This window comes from Electrophorus electricus, chromosome 7 (genome assembly GCF_041902795.1).
Source record: "Electrophorus electricus isolate QZ-2024a chromosome 7, ASM4190279v1, whole genome shotgun sequence".
NCBI classification, from domain to species: domain Eukaryota; kingdom Metazoa; phylum Chordata; class Actinopteri; order Gymnotiformes; family Gymnotidae; genus Electrophorus; species Electrophorus electricus.
This window is the reverse complement of record NC_137503.1, coordinates 30672501-30686410: the sequence shown is the minus strand read 5'-3', so window position 1 is coordinate 30686410 and position 13910 is coordinate 30672501. Positions and strand designations below refer to the sequence as shown.

Below are 13910 nucleotides of genomic sequence, written 5' to 3'. Positions count from 1 at the left end.
CCACTGGCAGTAATAGCCAGGATTGTACTATAAGTGAACATTTCTTTGGGAATCAAAGCAAGTGGCCTGTCAGAGGCAATGAGACCGAGGGTAACAGGTCACTCAAGCACCCTTTGAGGTAACAAGTAATTAACATGTTTAGTGAATCGACCATCTCATTAACAAACAAGGGCAGTCGTCTCCGCTCCCCTTCTGATCTCCCTCCAAAACAAAGAGGCCAGTTCACAGTGGACATCAGGAACCAAATACTGCCGTCCTTTGATCTTTTAATTCTCCCTTCAAGAGCCAAAGCAAGCCATTTACCCACACCGGGGGACAGAGAGTGCGTGTCACACTGTATCTGCACTAGATCTTACAGTATGACTTCAGTAGGTTATGCTGGCTTTTAATGATTTAGGTGGGCATTTGGGAGGCGTTCGGATCAGGCTTGGCCTTTGTGGATGCTAGAGAGATGCTTAGTTGCACATATGTGCATGTAGGACTTAAGAGAGGACTAGCTTTATGTGTGTGTGTGTGTGTGTGTGTGTGTGTGTGTGTGTGTGTGTGTGTGTGTGTCTGCATACATTATTAAGCACTCTTCCAGACCTGGCCTGTAAAGCCAGACCGTGTGTTCGATGGTCAGCTCGGCTTGGCTAACGTCTCACCCTTATGACCTCATCAGTCTAATTACACCCACTCCAAAACAACAGATGCTTCATGGCCGCAGGGGGGAGGGGGGTTAGGGGAGAAGAGAGCAAACGGCAAGCCCTCAGGGAACACGACACTCATGAGACATGCTGAATAATTTAAGAGAAGAAGAGAAGAAGGTTATTAATGTTTTTTTCACCGCAGGCCTCTTTCAAATCAATCGATCTTCGCCCACTGGCACTACATGCTGAAATATACCCCCGTTCTTCCGTGAGGTCATCGCAAACGGAATTGACTTCCCTCTCAGAGAGAGGATTGCCGTGCATCGTTCATAGAGACGCGCGTGCCAGGGAATCGTCCCCATGTTCCGCGAGCCGTGATCCGTCTCCGGTGGCTGATGCGTTTGCTTGTTTTTGGCAGGTGGTGGTATGGGGTGAAGGGGCCACGCTGTGTGAGCCGGCCTTCACGCAGCCAGAGTACAGCGTCATCGTTAGTGACGTTATCACCGAGGGACAGGCCCTGCTAAAAGGTAAGCATGGATGCCTTTAGCAGCACAGGTTAAGTGCTGCCCACCTTCCGGAAATTCATCAGCGCTCCAGCGAGCGCTTGCAGAGCAGATTCCCAGGCCGGCATTGTGGTGAACGTCACTGACAAGGCAGTGGAGAATAACGGCAGGATCTTTAGCCCAGTTCTCAGACTGCTTCTCTCCTGGCTGTCGGTGGGAGACGAGTGTGTGTGAGAGAGGGGTGGGGGAAGGGGTCTGTATTTAAAGTGTGTGTTTGTGAGAAAGGCAGAGAGGGGGGAGGCCGAAGTGATGGGTTGTGTTAAACAGGGGCTGTTTATAGCCCAGAGTATATGGGTGTGTGTAGTGCGTGAGTGCAGTGATCCTTGCTCAGGAGTGTTTATAACGCAAGTGCGAAATGTTTGTGGTTTAAAGCATCTAGGTTTTCACACACAAATGAAACATCCTCTAATCCATAGCATCGATCGGGCAGCCTATACCCATGCAGTTAATCAATCAAGCTCACCCGTATCCATATGGCTTTTTAGCCACCGCTGAAATATGGAGAGGAGTTCACTTCAGCAGGAAGGACAAACAGGCCAATGGGCTTCATCATTGCAGTGACCAAGGATTTCTGATAAAGGTTACTGTTTAATCAACTAGTAAAATGAGTCGTTAATCACCTCCCCCAAAGTAACACCAGGCTACGCTGAGGAGTTTCACACAGAATCAGGTTAAAGTTTGACTGAGTGAGTAGGGAGAAGAGGGAGCCACTCTTAATCTGTACTGGCTCGTTGGGGACTGCATGCAAATATTGCTCATTATTTATCATATTTTTTTCCCACATTTATATTTGCATCACTTTTAATTTTAATATATAATATTCACCTCAGATTGTATCTGTGGAAATATGAACTACTTGCAAGCTGTTGCTCTGAATTAACTTTTGTACTATGGGAATAATGAAACACACACACACACACACACACACACACACACACACACACTGACCTGAAACAGTTAAAACATAAGAGATAACCATGGCTTTAGATTTCACACCGGGAGTCTACATTTCACAGCCTAAGGGCACTTTCCGCTGTGTATGTGTGTGTGTGTGTGTGTGTGTGTGTGTGTGTGTGTGTGTGTGTGTGTGTGTGTGTGTGTAGGAAGGGCAAGTTATACTTTACTCTCAAAGAATAGTTATTTGTCTGTTGACTCACAGATTCAGTTCCTGTAAGTTGAAAGATGAACTACTGGGATGGACACACACACACACACACACACAATGACTAAAGTTCTCACTTTGCAATTTCACCCTTTTATCTAGTCACCCGTGTGGAGTCGCTGTTAATACCAAGTCTTTTCTGCCAGTGCAAGCATGAACACCTCGTGATTTCTCTCCTCTCACCCCATCTCTGTATGCAAGTACCGGAGGGGGTGGACCCCAGTGTGTGGATTAGTGGGAGTCTCTTGTCTAACATGAGGAGGATGTTTTGTTTCACTAACGCTCATTCATCACCTCCCTTTTTTAAGCAAATGACTCAGGGATGAAACCTCTCACCCCCGCCTCATTCTTTCCAGCTGTGAAGGAGGAAAGGGTATTCTGAGCTGTTTCACTGACCACATCACTGACACACGGCTTCTCGAACTCTGCTACTCTCTGACCAACTCAGCCAGCAACAGGGGTTTTTATCAGAGGCAGTGACGGAGTTGTAAAAACTCTTCTAACATGTCATTCGCTTTGATTTTCTTTCTGTTTTTGTTTTTGTTTTTCCCTTTCCGGCGTATAACTTGAAAACGGGATCTTTTGAATGCTGAACACACATATTGTATTTGCTCGCTGCTTTCCGGTAGTTTTCCTCAGCCCTGACGGCAGACCGCTTCAGTTCTTTTGATCGGCAGGAGACGTGAGCAGAAAAGCTGATGCGAGGGAGAGGGGGTTGGCGAAAGGTGATCACATCAGTTACGAGATCTCACAAGCATGTGTCTACACACACACACACACACACACACACACACACACACATGCTGAACTGTTCTAAAGGTGTGTGTTTGATCATGTTCCTTCAGAGGAGTTTGAAGGAAACTTGAGAATCCTTCTGTTCTGATAAACCTGTAACACAAGCAGTAATGCATCTTCACACCAGGGAAGAGAAGGAGAGAGAGAGATACACGCAAGGCATGCAGGTCTTGGTTTGCCTGGGATATATGAGGATTGTCACTCAGTGAGTTTGGCCAATCAGAGCGAAGCAGTGAGGTCATCAGCACTTCAGGTTCAATGCTCCTCTATGGGCTGACTCAGCTGGAATTAAAAGGCAGTTATGGGAACACAAGCTTGTGTGTGTGTGTGTGTGTGTGTGTGTGTGTGTGTGTGTGTGTGTGTGTGTGTGTGTGTGTGTGGCGATAAGAGAAAAGGAGGCCTGGTATTTTGAGAACTTTGTTGTCTTTGTTCTGGTGCTCCTTTAAAATAACATGAATTTTTAAGTCCAGTCTCTAATGTGTTTTAAATTAATGAACAAACATGGACTTGTCTTTGAAGCAAATGCTTTAGTTAATGCCTGATTGTAAATGGGGTTCTTTTGGTTGGTTTACTTAGTCATTTTATAAATTGGAGTGACAAATCACTTACTGCAATGAAGGGTTTGCCTTAGTATGATATAGTTCTTAAAGGTCATTTTTGAGTTTCCTGTATAGTGAAATGTTTTATGTCATCGTGTGAGCTAACATTGGCGAATATAGCAAAAAAAAAAAAAAAAAGATTTCACCACAGTGCCTTACAATTTCAAACACATTATAGTTTATCCCTCCAAACTGTCTTAACAAGGTATTCGCTGTATCTTGTCCAACCCTACCGTGTGTTCCAGATTAGTCCTGTGTGTGTGAGACTGAGAACAGTCCTGCCCTGTGGTTATACGACTGTGTTGTGGGCACAGGCAAACTCCAGTACTGGAGTCCATCTCCCTAATCAGTTAATTCCAGCAGGAGGGCGAGGCCGGCCTAATTTGGAGCTGGGTAGAAAACCATGGCTTGCCTGAAAGTACGGAAGAGACGGCGACTGTTGTAGCGCGCTGAGCTGGAAATGCGCGCCTTTTCCGGGCCCTCCAACAGCTCCACCTCCGGAGGCGCACGCGGCCACACAGCGATCGATGCTCCCGGGGACTTTGTTTTGTCAGATCGATGTCGGGTAATGAAGTCTGTGTGGCTGTGTGTGTATGTGAGAACTAGTGAGGAACAGAGAGAGGGGCTGAGAGAGAGATGGAGAAGAAAAGGGAGAGTCACACTTTTCAGGACTTTACTCACACCGAGTAGGACTTACACTGATAAATATGTCCTTGCGTACAATACATTGTGCTTTAATAGGTACAGGAAAACCTCCCTTTTGCTTAGGAAATCAGGAGTCACATATTTATCAGTTTGCAACTTTTAAACTGAGTGTTACAAACAGCACAGTTTTTTTTTTTGCCAGTGAGACAATCATATATTTTAACTTCTTCTACATCCATCCTGCTGAATCCATAAATATATTTATTTACATGTTCAGGTAGCAACGTAACTCAACGTACAACCCACGTAGCCGGCCCAAAATTTCTCATTTGTTAATTAGCGCTGCACGTGTGTATGTTTATGTGTGAGTGTGTGTGTGTGTATACACACATCGAGTCGTGTTTCCTTGAGGCCGCGGCCCCAGTGTTGTGTGGCGCCCTCTGACCCAGACGCAGAGAGGAGAGGAGCAGACGCAGTTCCTGGCCCGGGGCTATTTGGGTAGATCTGGAACAGACGGGGGCGTAGATTGGCCCCACACAGAGGGATGGTGCAAAGCAGCCACCTCCGTGCTGGGTGGAGCCCGGTGTACTGCCACTCACCTCCTCGCTACAGCTAGTTCTAATCCCCTGGCCTGAGCTGGGGTGCCGGTACATTTTGAAAAATCCATAGCTGGACTTGGCTAACGCTAGTCACAGGATGCGATCTTTTCTTCGGTTTTGTTTTTTTTTTCTTTACAATCTTTATCTAAGATCGAATGCTGAGGCCGTGAGTATCCGTAGTAACAGATTCTCTTGGCCGTGAACAAGGTAATGAGGGCTGAAGGTTCTGCAGGCACTTCTGCCGCTGGTTCCACGGGCTGCTCCGTGGGCTTTTAGATCCAGTTGTGGAGCGGTTCCGACACTGGCGCCAAGTCCAGCCTGCCAAAGGAGCCTGGAATGCTGTCCCACTAATGCATTGCACAAACAAAAGCTCAAGACTCCCAACTCCCCCTCCCACCCCTGCATAAGCCTCTTTTGAGTGTTAAAGGATTATTATGGGATTCCCTGGTGTCATGGTGACTGTCGGATTCTGTTCTTTCAAGGTTTTTTATTGTTAAAGGTCACACTAGTTTCTCTCTGACTTGAAGAGTTTTTGTGGAGAGGGAGTGTAGGAGGGGGATATATATCCAGTGCTTCACTGTGGGTCAGCTTTTTGTGTTAATGTTTCTGCAGCCTTTGCAGTTTTGAATTGAACTACACACTTAGACACACATACACACTCACATGCCATTGTCCTGGATTTCATGATATGATGGATCACTCGCTACTCTGCTGGACATGTTTAGCTCTCCGGTGAGGGATGGGAGCAGTAAAAGTTTGATAAGTCAGTGAGCATTAATGACTGTGTGGAAGCCATGAGCAAGTATTATTAAGTTATTTCAACCGTAATTAATGAACTAATAACATTTAATTACAGGAAACTTGTAATCATGTTTAGTGCGCATCTGGTTGTGGGTACTTATCGGAGTGGTCATCCGTCAGAGCAAGGGAACATTGCAATCTCAAAGCCATCTCTCCGTCTCTCCTTCCCTCTCTCTCTCTCTCTCTCTTTCTCTTTCTCTCTCTTCTCAGTTTCAACCTAAATGAAGGCACTTTTGTGTTTTTGCCTTGCAAGAACAGGGTACAGCCACCCACCCACCCACACACACACACACACACACTCACACAATCCCCAACTTTAGAGTTCAAGGCACACAGAGGTCACAACACCGACTGGCGTGAGTCCATGCATGCGTGCATATTTGTATGCGCGCGCGCACGTGCGTGCGCGTATCCGCGTGAGTGCGGGGGTGAGCCGGCTGCAGAAGGGCCTGGCTTCAATCAGCGGGGCTGATGAGAAATGGGGATGAAGGTATGGAGACAGATAGGGGAGATAGTGGCAGGCAGCAGGAGCGCACTGGTGCAGGAGAGCCTGGGAGGGAGCTGTCTGTCACACTCCACAGCAACGCAAGCAATTCAAGGAGAGAGCGACTGAACAGGAGAGGTGTAGAGAGGACAGATGGGCATAGTGGTTGGTGGAGAGGAGCGTGTGCCGCGCTCTGCGTGTGTGGAGTTGTGTGCGCGTCTGCCGAGCGGGTGCCATGTTTGCGGTTTATTTTAAGCCGTACCCAATCTCTGGAGGCCCCAGTGCAGAGGCAAGATATGGTGTGTGTGTGTGTGTGTGTGTGTGTGTGTGTCTGCGTGTGTCTGCGTGCACATATGAGAGATTTAGATTGATCTGCTCAAACTCTTTGCTGTTGGAGAATGGTTCACGCTAAACTGTTGGGATGGTTGGAGCAACTTTAAAAGCATACTTGTGTTGGCATTTAAATTGCTTTCTCTAGCTTGCTAGCTCTCTCTCTCCCTCTCTCTCTCTCTCTCTCTCTCTCTCTCTCTCTCTACCTCTTCACCACTTTTCCTTCTGCTATACCCCACCCCTCTAGTCTGGGTCTTAATCTTTCTACACGGTGTTTTATCCATAATGTTATTGAGCTCGCCTGGCTGAGTGAAGGAGGGCATTGTTGTGAAGTGTGCGTGTTTAATGATCACCCACAAAGCATCTACAGGTTAATCCATATCTAATGGGGTCTGCAAAATGCATCATTTTTACACAGTGTTGTACTGCCTACACACACAGGACTACTGAACAATAGATGTAATGGCCCTCACTCCATCAGAATAAACCAGAACTCGGGTGTGCGCTCGCCTGTGTATGCATGTGTGTGTGTGTGTGTGTGTGTGTGTGTGTGTGAGAGAGAGAGAGAGAGAGAGAGAGAGAGAGAGAGAGAGAGAGAGAGAGAGAGAGAGAGAGAGTGTGTAGAGAAAACAGAGTAGAGCAGAAATTTGAGTAGAATTCCTTTGTGTTCACCACTGAACACACTTGGTTCAGACATGTGTCAGTGTTAATATAGTCACTTTCAGTATTGATTTCCACGATAATATCTAAATCATGATGCAATGTCATTGAGGATTCAAGTAACCTGGAAGTTTGCTGGTTTAAGTTTCATCATATGCATTCATTCACTTTCATGTTATGTCTGGGAAACTATCAGACTGGTTTGGAGGTTAGGGGGAGTGACTCAGACTCCAGGAGTGAGTCAGATTGGTGAGTCAGATAGAGGATAAGGAGAGTGCTCCTGTTGGCCAGCCACCGGAGACGAAACACATGCGGACACTCCCTCCCTATGCAATCAGCTGGAGGAGTGAGATTGTATTAAAATAAAGTTCAACTTTACATGACCTCGACGTGGGGCAGTGTAGGCCAGCTGTGCGCAGAGCTTACACAAACACACACACACACACACACCCCCACACACCCACACCATTCTTCCAATGAGCTGCTCTAATGAAGATGCGTTCTCTGGTGCTTAATAAGAGCATGCGTTAGCTTGTGCAGGAGTTAGCAGGAGCAGGAGGTGATAATTGGAATTAGAGTCATGTGACTGATGCTATTAGGGTGCTAAAAACAGCCAGAAGCACAATCAGTACACCCCCCCCCCCCCACAGGAATACACAGAGATGACATCATCCTACCAAGCCCCTGTGTCTGTGGATGTCTCTGATTTCCTCTTTCTCTCCGCCGGCGGCTCTTCGGCTGGTGTGCATTTGCACACTCCGTTGGTCGTAGTGAACATACAGCCCGTCTCCTTTGTCTCGCCATCAGAACTCTTCCGCTCCTCCCTCCCGTTGAGGCCCCCCTCCGTCTCACGCTCCCTCTGAGAAAACTCCTCACACTCCACTCTCACCTGTCCCAGCACTCTGATTAATGAACTCTGCTCCGAGGTGTAGTGCAGGGCTTTTTTCTTTCAGGTGGTGGGGGGTGCTGTCCGTGGGGCTCCGGTGCAGCCCGTCCGTTAGCAGAGCCCTCCCTCCTTAGGTCGCCGGGGAGGTGAAGGGTCGAACTTCCCGCCAGCACTGTTTATTGGCCCCATATTGATGTCCACAGGCGTTGCCGATTGATTTGACACGGCGAACTCTGTTTTGTGAGATTCGGGGGAAGGGCGCACCTATGTGCGGGCACATGTTTGTGCGTCTTTGTGTGTGTGTGTGTGTGTGTGTGTGTGTGTGTGTGAATGACACACTAGCTCCTCCTTCTGCCACCAGACACCCCCTCACCTCACCCGAGCTAGCTGCCGAGGCTCCGGGGTTGTCAGGGGCGACCGGCAGAGTGCTAGGCAACCTGGCCTATTTTGTAGTGCAGAGCGGCTGGGGTCGGAGCGGAGGGTATTGTTCTGCAGTTGGAGTGCACAAAGACACCAGTGTTCCAGCGAGACGCAGCCCTTTGCCTGCCCCCCCCACAGCTCCCAGCACGGCGAGTGGAGGGGCATGCCGGCGGTCAGCGCCAGGAGAGTAAGCCATGACTCACTGGGGACGAGGAGTAGCTGTGATTACTACCCGCACGTCCCGTCTGCCTTCAACTGCCTCTCTGCTCCCTGTCTGCTCCATGCTAGACGTTGCTCCATTCTGGTCTCAGTTCAGTAGCTTGCATGCAGTACCCCGTCATAGACACGACCGCCCCCGTACGCACACATACACGCAGCAAATGTTCAGTGCAGAACTCGCAGTGTGAGATGCTGCAGTGTGCAACATTTCTCACGACGTGTGCCTGCCCTCACACGTACACACCCATACTGCTGCCGGCATGGGGAACTGGGTCAGTGTCTACACAGCTCTCTTTACCCTTCCGTCTGCAACCCTAATGCACCATGGGTACTGTAGTTTTGACCTAGCACTTCAGACTGCACATCCATAGCTGTATTTTTTTTTTTTTTTTACTGCATTACATTCACTTCAGAAAAGTTCAGTGTGGCATTCAATAGCTTGCTATTTCACTCTCCCTCCCACTCACTCTCTCTCTCTCTTTCTCCCCTCTCTCTGTTTAATGCTAATGTCTGGTATTGAGTTTCTCTCTCAGAGGAGGGGCCTTCAATAGTGAAAGCTGACCTGCCTTGCTCATTTAGCTGAGGTGTGTGATGCTTGCTCTCAGAGATGTGGTCTGTGTGCGTGTGTGTGTGTGTGTGTGTGTGTGTGTGTGTGTGTGTGTGTGCATGCGTGCGTGTGTGTTTGTGTGTCCATCAAAGTAGCTGGTGCTATCTTTCACTTAGCTATCGTACATTGCTCTCTTCATTTCTTGTCAGTGTCTGTGATAAAACTAAAATAACACTAAAGCTTTCATGTATTTGAATGGGAATTTTATATATAAAAACATTTGATAGTCAAAACTTCTGCTCCTTTCCACATGCTAATGTTACTATTGGGTGGACTGAACCTGCATTACATCTTACTGGGTTTTAGGTTCGTCAGTGGTTGGTAGGTGAATTGAACAGGTGAACAAATGTCATTAAGTAAGTGTGTGTGTGTGTGTGATTTAATGAACCCAGAGAATGAGTGCATGTTCACCAGTGTGTCAGCGAGAGAGAGCAAGAGAAAAACCCTCCTTTGTCTCTGTTCCTCCACATTGTCTTTGTTCAGTCACTGTACAGGTTTTCTTATGAAAAACAAGGAAGCTGTGGGATATTAAGACCTGTATAGTGTGTAGTACCTGTAAATGTGCAGTACCTGTAATGTGTAGTACCTGAAATGATTCTACTTTCCTCTGCATTTGTATTGTGTTTGAAATGTTACAGATGTTGCATTTTATTTAAGTAGTGTACATTTGAATCATTCATCTGCTACCTTGCATTACAGAGTACTGTGTTCATTCACATTCATAATTTCTGTCAGAATTGTTTTATGTGTACTGGTCTGTCGTCATAATACTCCCAGTATCACTGACATTCTACAATACCATCTTATGTGTGCTTGCGTGCGTGCGTGCGTGCATGCGTCTTTTGGCGTCTTGTCACAGTTTGGACATAACTGTGTTCACCTCTTTCATCTGGAAGTCTGGTGTTCAGTCACTTCTGATATATCACCATGTTTTCTCTGGCAAGAGTCTGCAGAGAGACAGAGGCAGCCAGTTAGTAATGGCTTTTCCCCATCCTTAATACACACACCCACACATGCACACATGAACACCACAGGTGTAGAGCATTTTAATCAGAGTACACGGTATTATTACCACCTAATCCAAGATTGCCCTCATAATGCATGTCTTTATCAACTTGTGTTTTGCTTTTTAAATCGGTGATATATAAAAGCTGTTAAACAGAATAATGACAGAATGAAGACAAAGAGCTACATATTCACACACACCCAAACACCACCCCCCCCTCACACACACACACACACACACACACACAGTTTGTTTTAGAGATGCTAACAGTATAAATGCAAATTGTACTTTCTCTGCTCGTATATATGCTACAGACATTTATAACTGTAATCTGTCATGCAGATTCACTAACACTAGATAATTCACCATGTGTTGTTTACCGTTCCCATCTTCAAATAAACCCACTTCTGGAACGACACATCTGATTGGACATCCAGTTGTTTCTGTTTGTTTACATACACAATGAGTGCAATTACAGCGATCAATTCTATTGACCCGAGGGAGTTTTTTAATCAGTCGCTTTATTGACAGGTATGCATGTACAGAGCGTACACACACACACACACACACACCACAGAATGTATTTACTGGGTGCTTTCATAATCCCCTCCTTTTGTCAGCACTCAATTAATGATTACTGCGGCTTTACCGGTGTGCAGAGACGCAGACTCCTAGCAGTTCGTGTGTTAGTGTGTGTGTTTGTGCGGGCGGGTGTGTGGGTCCGTGCATGCGCTCATGCTCGTTGTCCACACAAATATTCCCCCCTGCCCCATCTCTATTAATATCCTGCTTTCCCTGCCTGCATTCACAGGCCAGCGTGGCATCATTCCTTGTGAATACAGTGACATTCCTAGGTTTTCTCTGTCGCTGGTGTCTGGCCAGAACCAACTAGCAAGTAAGGGCCCAGTCAGCGAGGAACCAGTGGACGTCCACGCCTTCTGTATACTGTTCCGTACCCAGCGGTGATCCTGCTCCCAGCTCTGATTCCCGATGGCGGGTTTTCATGCGGCCATGCTGTGATGGAAGACCCCTGACTTTTCCGTGTGGGGGATGTGGTGCCTTGCTCTTTTGTCTCTATGCTGTAGCCCCAGCACCTCTGTGGCCCCTGTGTGGTGCATTGCCGGTGCTGTCGTGCTCTCACAGCGTGCCAGTGTGGGCTAGAGAGAGAAAAGAAGCAACTGAGCATGTGTGTGTGTGTGTGTGTGTGTGTGTGTGTGTGAGGGTAAATAATAAACGTGTATGGCAGTGTGTGTGCATGGAGATAGCGGAGTAGTGTGGTGGAATGCTTTCTCCCCAATTCAGGTCCCCCTCAGGCCTGAATTGGCATGACATCTGTGCCATATGTTGTGTAAGTGTCCCTAAACGTATGTGTGTGTGTGTGTGTGTGTGTGTGTGTGTGTGTGTGTGTGTGTGTGTGTGTGTGTGTGTGTGTGTGTGTGTGCTGATAAATCCTCAGTCAAACTGACTAGGTCAAGGGTTAAAATGCACATTCACGCAGAAAGAGAAAACGAGACAACAATCATTGTTCTTGGAGATCTGGGGATGTGTCCTCTGTGCTGTGATAGAAAGTGTGTGTGAGCTTTGTGTGCTTGTCTCAGAGCATTTTTTAAATAATAATAAAAAACAGTGATTTACGGGTGACCTCCTGACCCCATACCCTAATATACAGCCAAACAGCTGCCAAGGCTTTAATATGGAAAAAAGCCCATTTTGTGTTTACCAAGCCCAGTTCCAACAGGCTTAAGCACACAGTTTGTAGGACATCCGGACATCATGCTCACACGACCTGTGAACATGCAGGCAAAGTTTATATGAACAGACCACCCAGGGTTTTAATAAGGCTCCTTCGGTGTATGTGCGTATCAGCGGAATGTATGTCAGAAGAGGAGTGTTCTTCCTCTAAGCCAAAACTAATTATAGCACAGTCAGAAAAGTTCACCAAGAGAAGATGAGTGTAATGATGGTCTTCTCGCTCTCTGTGTATGTGTCTGCGCGTGTGTGTGTGCGTGTGTGCGTATGCGCTCGTACGTGTACGCGTGTGTGTTTGTAATGGAGTCGTTTAACAATTTGAGTTTAATCAGGTGTGATGTGCACCATGTTCGTGTGATCTAAATTAAAATCTGAACAAATGAGGGTTGAGGAGAGAGGAGGACATGGAAAGAAGGAGACTCTGTCTCTCTGCGTAAGAAGAGCGCTATGGGCTGGGTAGGTAAATATGTAAGGATGTTAGCTGCCATTTTGGTTCAAAGGATGTGGTAATTCCTATTCAAAGAACAGCGTGTGGAAGCAGGTTCACCAGACGCCATTGCTGTTACACTACTGAAGACTGGCAATCAGTCAGTGGCTATCGGCCCGTTAAGGGAGCCACACATTGTGCCGTCTTTCAGAACGGATAAAAAGCCCTTTTATGTCCCTTTATGACCCATAGTTTTCTAATGTTGGCTTTTATAACTAAATGTTCACATTCCCTTAAAGCTGAACCGAGAAGTGCACCAACGGGAACTATCGTTGGTGCATGCATGAGCATGCGTACGTGTGTGTGTGCGCGCACGCGAGTGCGGGTATGTGTGTCAGTGAGTTCGGGTTAAGGTTGCAGTAGACTTTAAGGGATAGATTGAAGAATGGGAACCATTAGTGGAGGCTGACCTTTCCAAAGCCATGGAAAAAAAAGAGCGCCATTACAGACAGGCAGTGCTCCGGTCAGCACATCCAGGGTTGAGCAGGGTCCTAACTGACCCATCTGTTTGAGATGGATTTTACACAAGCACTCAGTCAGTCCCACAGAAACTGAAATTCCACAATAACACATCAAAATAGGCCGGCATTCCCCATGGGGTTCAGCTCTGTTTTTCCACCGCAGCTTCCAATTTTCCAGCACATTCGGAGCAGTAGCAGGTTACTATTGTTACAGTTCTAGATTATATAAAGAAATAAAATTGTGTTTCGCAGTGTGGTAAAACTACTGAGGGCTATTTTTCCTTTTCAGATAGCTAGGTTGTAAAGTTGGGGGTGGTTAGCATAGAGCCATCAGTTCAAATCAGCTCCGATCTAACAACTCATCAAATATGGCAGTAGCCAAGAGCAAATCCTTTACCTCGCGAAGAAAAACATCCAATTCAAATTACACTTGTAGAAAGCACTGACAATATAGAAACAAAGTACAAATGAAACCGAACGGCTTTGTATCGTCGTCTTCTGGTGTGAGAGGACATCGGGAGGCTTTGATGAGCTTTGCCAAGGGAGTGCACACTCTTGGGCTGAGTCAGTATTAAATGCTAATGTGAGCAGTGTCACTGCTTTTACAGTCTACGCTATCAGCCGGTCTCATCACTACTGCGGACCTCACAGACAGCAAAAGACCTCATAATCAAATCGCTTACCAAATCAGCCTGAATTGTGTGTGTGTGTGTGTGTGTGTGGATATCCTCATTTGAGCTTTGGTTAAAATGAAGGTCTATCTGTTCCACTCATAAAACTCTTGTTAGTTGTATCCGTACCTCTTGTG

At 46.8% G+C, this 13910-nt stretch overlaps 1 protein-coding gene across 3 annotated transcripts in view; it reads left to right on the top strand.

Moving 5' to 3' along the window:
• Window positions 1-13910, top strand: part of cdh2 (cadherin 2, type 1, N-cadherin (neuronal)) — a 33229-nt gene that overhangs the window by 1938 nt on the left and 17381 nt on the right. For all 3 annotated transcript variants that reach the window (XM_035524177.2, XM_035524176.2, XM_081717136.1), the window contains exon 2: window positions 1048-1156. In XM_035524177.2, coding sequence (XP_035380070.1) covers window positions 1048-1156 — 109 coding nt within the window. The remainder of the gene's footprint in view (window positions 1-1047; window positions 1157-13910) is intronic.